Source organism: Malus domestica, chromosome 05 (assembly GCF_042453785.1).
Source record: "Malus domestica chromosome 05, GDT2T_hap1".
NCBI lineage: Eukaryota > Viridiplantae > Streptophyta > Magnoliopsida > Rosales > Rosaceae > Malus > Malus domestica.
The window spans coordinates 28,148,243-28,154,784 of record NC_091665.1 but is presented as its reverse complement, the minus strand read 5'-3'; the positions used below and the strand labels follow the sequence as shown (position 1 = coordinate 28,154,784).

The window sequence follows — 6,542 nt, the reverse complement described above, 5'->3', positions numbered from 1 at the left end:
TGAGGATTACTTGTGGGATCCACACTACATCGAATTTTAACGATCCAACCCGTCTTTTTTTAAATTACACCTCATAGATGATCCTTGCAAAATATTAGCTAAATCGAAAATGAGACATCTGATTGGGTTAAAAAATATTAACGAATATTTTGTTATATAAGAAACAATGAAATTTTATCTTGATAATTAAATAGGCAAATGTTTTAAAATTGAATTGAATTTTTGCAAGGATGATCTATGAATCGAGACTTACAAAATAGACGGTTCGGATCATTGAAGTTCGATGTAGAGTAAGCCCCACACCTAATTCCCACTTAAAAAAAAATTAGGATCCCTTTGCATAAAGGGCATATATATATATATATATATATATATATATATATATATATATATATATATATATATATATATATATATATATATATATATATATACACACACAAACCTCCCTACACAATTACAATTGGTTTCAGAAGTTGGACAAAATATGAATATTAATGTCGTACCCAGTGCACAAGGCTCCCACTTTACGCAGGGTCTGGAAGAGGTGAATGTCGGCTAGCCTTACCCCCATTTATGGAGAGGCTGCTCCCAAGTCTCGAACCCGAGACCTACTGCTCATGGACAAAATCTGAATACAAGGGCTAAATAGGTTACAAGGTCTTTAACGTATTAATGAAAGATGGAATTTTAATAACCTTTCCACTCGATTCTCATTACTTTTTACTTGAATTTTCTCGTTTATACTTTCAGCTTTCTTCTTACTCATTCTTGGTGATCAAAACTATGTAACTTTTAAATCACTCAGTAAACTTCAACTCTACAAAGTCAACAAAATTAGAAATTATTTGATAGCCAGTTCACATTGACGATATTTTAGTTAAGTGAAGAACATGATTTGTCTATTTTATAAATAACCGTTAGATAACTAAATAATTTTCAATTTAGTTATTTTTTAATAAAGATGATCATTAAGAGCAACCTAAAAATAGGTAGTTTGGAAATTGTGCAACATTACGAGATAAAGAAGGGAGTAGGATTCTTTACCTTCCTAATCTCTCTACCCTTCCATCCTCTCATATTTGAACGGGACAAGGATTGTCTGCCCTCCACTTCGAATGCCATTTCAGTGTCCTCCTGTTTTGTGTGGTCACGGTTAAGCCACGTCAACATTTTATATTGTTTTTTTTATATATATAATAAGACAAAAATGAATAGTAATATAAAATGTTGACATAGCTTAACCGTGACCACACAAATAGGAAGGCACGGGGAGGGCACCGGAAGTGGAGGGCAGACAACCTTGTCCATTTGAATGGTCACGGTTAAGTCACGTCAACATTTTATATTGATTTTTTATAGAGATAATAAGACAAAAATCAATGTGTGAAAGAAGGGGAGGAAAGGGGATGTGAATAACAGGGTTGAGAATTTTACTCTAGAGTAAAATAAGAAAGTCCAAATGAAAAAGTTGCTAAAAAAGATTAATCTTTCCAGAATGTAGTGCTAAATTTATACCAAGTGGTTAGTTTACTACAGGTTTACCAAATATTTTCTAATTAGTTCAAGGGTGGTCAAATTTAACAGAACAAAAAAATTTACTTTTTATGATAGGGAAACGAAACCTGTGTTGCCAAATTTTTATCTGTATATTTTTATAGTCACACATTTGCATACAAGGGATGGATGCTTTTTAGAATTTGAACACCTTAATCCCCTTTAGTTCCCTAACCCCACATGCATCCTACTTTAGTAAACAAAAAGAAAGTGGAGGATTATAAAGCAACCATAATGAGAGGATATCACGCCTATCTAATCTATCGATATCCATACAAAACACCACCACATCTAAAATCTCTCCATCACATAATATCGATTAATTTATGCCAATAGGTAGTCTCCGTCGTTTATCTCCATTTTCACTTTCGCGTTTCTACTGTAATATTTTCTATTGCCTTTTTTTTTTCTTTGCAATTCATTATAGCATTGTTTGCCCGTTAAATAACCCGAAATTTGTTCCAAGTTGAATTTTTCAAATGAAAAACTAATCTAAAATAAAGTTAGACGGAAAAATCAACTCCAATGGACTGAACTAAAAGTGAAAATAAAAAGAAAAACAAAGACGGAAATGCAAGAAAAAAATTTACAAGAACAAAATTGAGAATGTTAATAAACCATGTGGACTAACAGTGTAAAATTGACCTATAATTTTAATTCTTGCCCAATTTCCCAAACCTAAAGTTATCGTTTACGTGTGTTGAGTGCCTTTTGTATCAATCACTGTTCTGGGTGGGTGTTATATATACTGTTCCTATCCCTTTTCTTTTTTCTTTCCTCTCTTTTCCTTTTTCCTTTTATCATGAAAAGGAAATATCCAATACCCCCCACATGTGATACCTTTTCTCCTACGTAAAATCTTGGTAAAATCTTTGTATCCCAAACCCAACCCTATTTCCCTCTTTTCAAGCGATATGTGAATATTCAAATATATATTAAACCCCACACATCTGACCAAAAATAAACCCCAAAAAAAAGAAAGCCCTTTCTCTTCCTTTTACAATATCTTATAAAATTAAAATTCCAAGTTCCAACAATATTTCACAATGAAATAATATAGGATTAAGTCCGCATAACTACTCAAATTTAGAGCTGAATCTAAAATTGGTTCTAAAATTTTAAAATATTCTAAATAACTACTTAAGGTTTTAAAAATTGAACATCTATTTAGTTCACTAGCGTTCAGGGATGACATGACAAATAGTAAGCGTGTTTTAACTCTTAAAATCATCTATGCAAATTTGAATCTCTAAATTAACGTCATTTAGCTAAGCAAATTTATGGTAGAACTTGGCAAGAATGAGTCAATTAAGGGATTAGAACTCAAAAAACGTCAATTAGTGAAAACTAACTTTAGTATTTGTCCACCTCATCATTTTAGGTTAATAAGTTATTACTTAATTTTGGTAAAGTTTCCGATGACCTACCAGATATCTAATTTTCAAAATTTTAATTAATTATTTGAAATGTTTCAAAAGGTTAAGACTAATTTGAAATCACCACAAAAGATTGAGGAGTTTTTGCTCAATAATATATATAAAGATTCGGTAAAAACAAAGTTACAAGCTCCCCAAATCCACTGACAAGGAGAAAGACAAATTAATCCTTCAGTAGCTAAATATGTTCATAATCTTGAAGTGGAAAACTTGAAACACTAAACCACTTTGCTCTTTAATTTCCTCGTATATTTACTAATAACTCCGATATAAAATCTCCTCTCTACTGCTTCAAGCAACACAGGATGGCAGCAAGCAGCTTGAAAAGAACCCAAATCCTCTCTTCTGCAACCAAAAAGTTGAAATAAAAAAAGAAGAAAAAATAATTACTATAAATTTATTAGAAAGAACTTTATACAATAAGGTCAAAAAAGAGGTTAAAACTAAAGTCCTAATAGATGGCAATTTTATTTAAAGGTGCAATAATCTTTCACATAGGTAAAGATAAAGAGACTTTGGAGAGCTCCCTTTACCTTTTTGGATTTTGCATAGAGGAGGTCTGGTGAAATTTTGTACAAGTCTTCATCCACTGGCTTTGGTGTAGGCCTGTGCCTTGGTGGAGGGCTTGGTGGCTCCTTCACATCACTCACCACCCAACTTTCCTCTTTTGCTTCTTTCGCATGTGACTGCCGCATTTTGTTCTGCAGAATTTGCCACCAATAGTAAAAAAAATCAATCAATCATTCATCCTCCATCCATCCATCCATCCATCAAACCATGCAAGTATTTTGGAAATAATCACACAGTAAACATGTTAAGAATTTAATGAAAAATAGGACACAAGAGACACCGAGACGTCAATAAAGTGTGCTAAACTGTGGTTTGTATACAGTTCTTATCAGTTTAGTGTCCCTCCAGTCTTATTTTTAAAAGTTCGTAACGAGTGATATGTGCGTGCATTTCTCTAACTAGATAAAATAAGGTTTTATGGTTAGGATTAAGTCCTAAAGATTATCTATGATCAATGTGGAATTTGAAGCAAAATTTGGACTTAGAAGACAAGTTGGACATTAAGAATTTAAAATTTACCCTTCTGCGAGGAACAACAATCATGGCAGGTGTGACAACATGATTCTCATACAGATCACCAGCAACGTACAGATCACGATCTTCATCGTGTCCATCAGAGTAAGTATTGTAGCGCAGAAGCCCAGCCTGCCTTGCCGACTCAAAACACTGAGTAAATGGAAGGTCTTGGTTCCAATCCCAGCTCCCAAACGCTGGAACTTGACTCCTCATCATCCTAAATTCCTGTTTATACACAAAACCAGCAAATTCATATCAGAAAAAAGTAAACAAAAGATTTAACATCGTCAAGATTAAACTCCAAAAGGGTATTAAAAACAAGGCTTACTTGATCCATTGAGTGTGAAAGTTCTTTGAGCAGAAGAGAAGAGATTTTGACCTGAGAGACTCAAAGGGTTGCAAAATGTGGTGCCTTTGTTTTTCCTCCCTTTCTTTTGATGTTGGGTGAATGTGAGCGTGGGTTTATGATAACCTATTTAAAAGGAAGGCTGGGTAGAGAGAGAGAGAGAGAGAGAGAGAGAGTCATAAAGTAGGGGGTATATAGGGATCCAAAGGTTAACGCATACTGGCAGGGAGTAAAATACGCAAATTGGTATGGTAAAAATGAAAAGAAAATGAACCCAACAGAGTATAGAAAACGAAGTTTCACGGGAGCAGACAGAGAGACAAAGTGGGAAGGTATGAGAAGAATGCTCTGCTGAGTGAGCTTTTACCCTTTTGGTTTCCTTTTTTTTAAACTCTGCCCCTCTCTCTTTAACTTTTCTCAGGTCTTTGCTTTGCCTGGTTTGTCTCTGCTCTCACCAGATCATGCATATTCCAAAGCCTGAGAAAGAACCCTTCTTTCTTTTCAATTTTCACTTGGGTTTTTTTAAGGCTTATTTATTGATTTTCTCAGGCCTTTTATAATTCCACTTTGCCTCTAAACTGAATTTGTATCATTTTATCGTCTGAAACTATTAAAAATGAGTCATTTCACCCATTGCGTTCACACTAGTAGAAACTTGGCAATCTGAAAATTTCATATTAATCACCAACCACAATGGTTCATCTTTGCCAACATGGTTTTGATGTTCAGACTATCAATTCATTTAATATTCATGAGAATTGACAAAAATGGGGTGAAACAGCTCAATCATGGCAGTTTCAAAGAATAAAATGAGACATATTGTTTCAAGAGTAAAGTGAGATTAAAATACAATTTCAAAGAGCAAATCAATAAATAAGTTTTTTTCTTACATAATTTCTACCATATTTCTCTATACAGTGTTACAAAAAAATTTGGTATTTAGATTGTTAAATCTTACTTATTGTGTCTCCACAAACAATTTAACGGTTAAATATAGCATTGTACAAAATATCTGGAAACATACTAGAAATCTCTTTTTTTTTCATCTCGGTTTTCTTTTTTTGATAAAATTTTCAGTTGAACTTTGCTTTTTTTACAAGAATTTTCAATTGGGTTGTTCATTCTCGTGCCAATAGGGTTTGGGCACTTTGTCTTTGCTCTGTTTTTTAAACCCCACACGCGCACCGGAGTGAACATGGTGCTCTGTGCTTTTATTAACTTTTGGTGCTTCCTCCAACCAAAGCTTTAAAAAGCAAAGTAAATGAATTAAATACATTAAATATTTGGATTTTTTTTTTATATTGTTCAATTTAATAAAAAATTATATTTTTACATTAAAAATTCAATTCTGGTAATATTTATTTTACCCTTTATTTTATTTTTATTATTAAAACTTAAAATTTTCAAGCTATTTTTTTTATTTTCATTATTTTTAATTTTGATTTAAGACCAGTCAGTAGTACATTTGTCCGTGTTCTGAGGTCAAACATTAAGCAGTTGGCATCAGCATGTTGAAATTGCAGACTTAAAGTTTCAAACTCGCAGATTGCAGAAGCATGCAGTGGTAGACAAGCTGACCAGGATGTTAAGGATAACTAATTTTATTAATTTTATAACATCAGATAAGAAATCTAAAGGCAAAAACACCAGCAGCCTAGCCTAGGGAACAGCCAGCATGAAATGTATGGCCTACCATAGGCTTTCTAACTCTCCTCTCTAAAAAGTTTGGACTTTCATGGTTTTGGTGGTATTTGCCTTGTCAATTTAGATTTTAATTTTCTATATTTTTCAGTTTTATTTTGAAAATCGCAAATCTTAAGCTGTGTTATGTCAAAACGGAATTTTTGTTCATGTGTTACGTGATAAGAGAAACAAAAAATGTAAAGATGCATGTAAGAAGCGAATGAATATTAAAATTTCTTTGGATAAAAAGTTAGAGAACCTGTTCAACTAGACCAATAATATTGGCATGGAGATTCCAAACCCATTCTGGTTTACGTGGCTCACAAGAATCAGCAGAGAATACAGATAGAGATAGAGATGGATCAAAATTCAAAAGGAGATATACTATGAGGGCCCTCCTTAAGAACCCTGAATCTTGTTTTGCTTGCAAGAAA

General features: G+C 33.1%; 1 protein-coding gene across 1 annotated transcript; it reads right to left on the bottom strand.

The window, feature by feature from the left end:
* Nucleotides 1-3,066: 3,066 nt before the first annotated feature.
* On the bottom strand, nt 3,067-4,752 carry LOC103433325 (uncharacterized). Its single transcript, XM_008371571.4, has 4 exons — nt 4,408-4,752; nt 4,083-4,304; nt 3,527-3,694; nt 3,067-3,338 (listed from the first exon to the last, which is right to left on the bottom strand). Exons 1-4 carry the CDS (start codon nt 4,414-4,416, stop codon nt 3,285-3,287), a joined length of 453 nt encoding a protein of 150 aa, XP_008369793.3. The 5' UTR covers nt 4,417-4,752; the 3' UTR covers nt 3,067-3,284.
* Nucleotides 4,753-6,542: the final 1,790 nt, after the last annotated feature.

Coding starts and splice junctions, on each gene's coding strand:
- LOC103433325 (XM_008371571.4), bottom strand. Junction 3,695..4,082: donor TTGTTGTTCCTCGCAGAAGG/GTAAATTTTAAA, acceptor CAAATTCTGCAG/AACAAAATGCGGCAGTCACA. Junction 3,339..3,526: donor TCTATGCAAAATCCAAAAAG/GTAAAGGGAGCT, acceptor TTTTGGTTGCAG/AAGAGAGGATTTGGGTTCTT.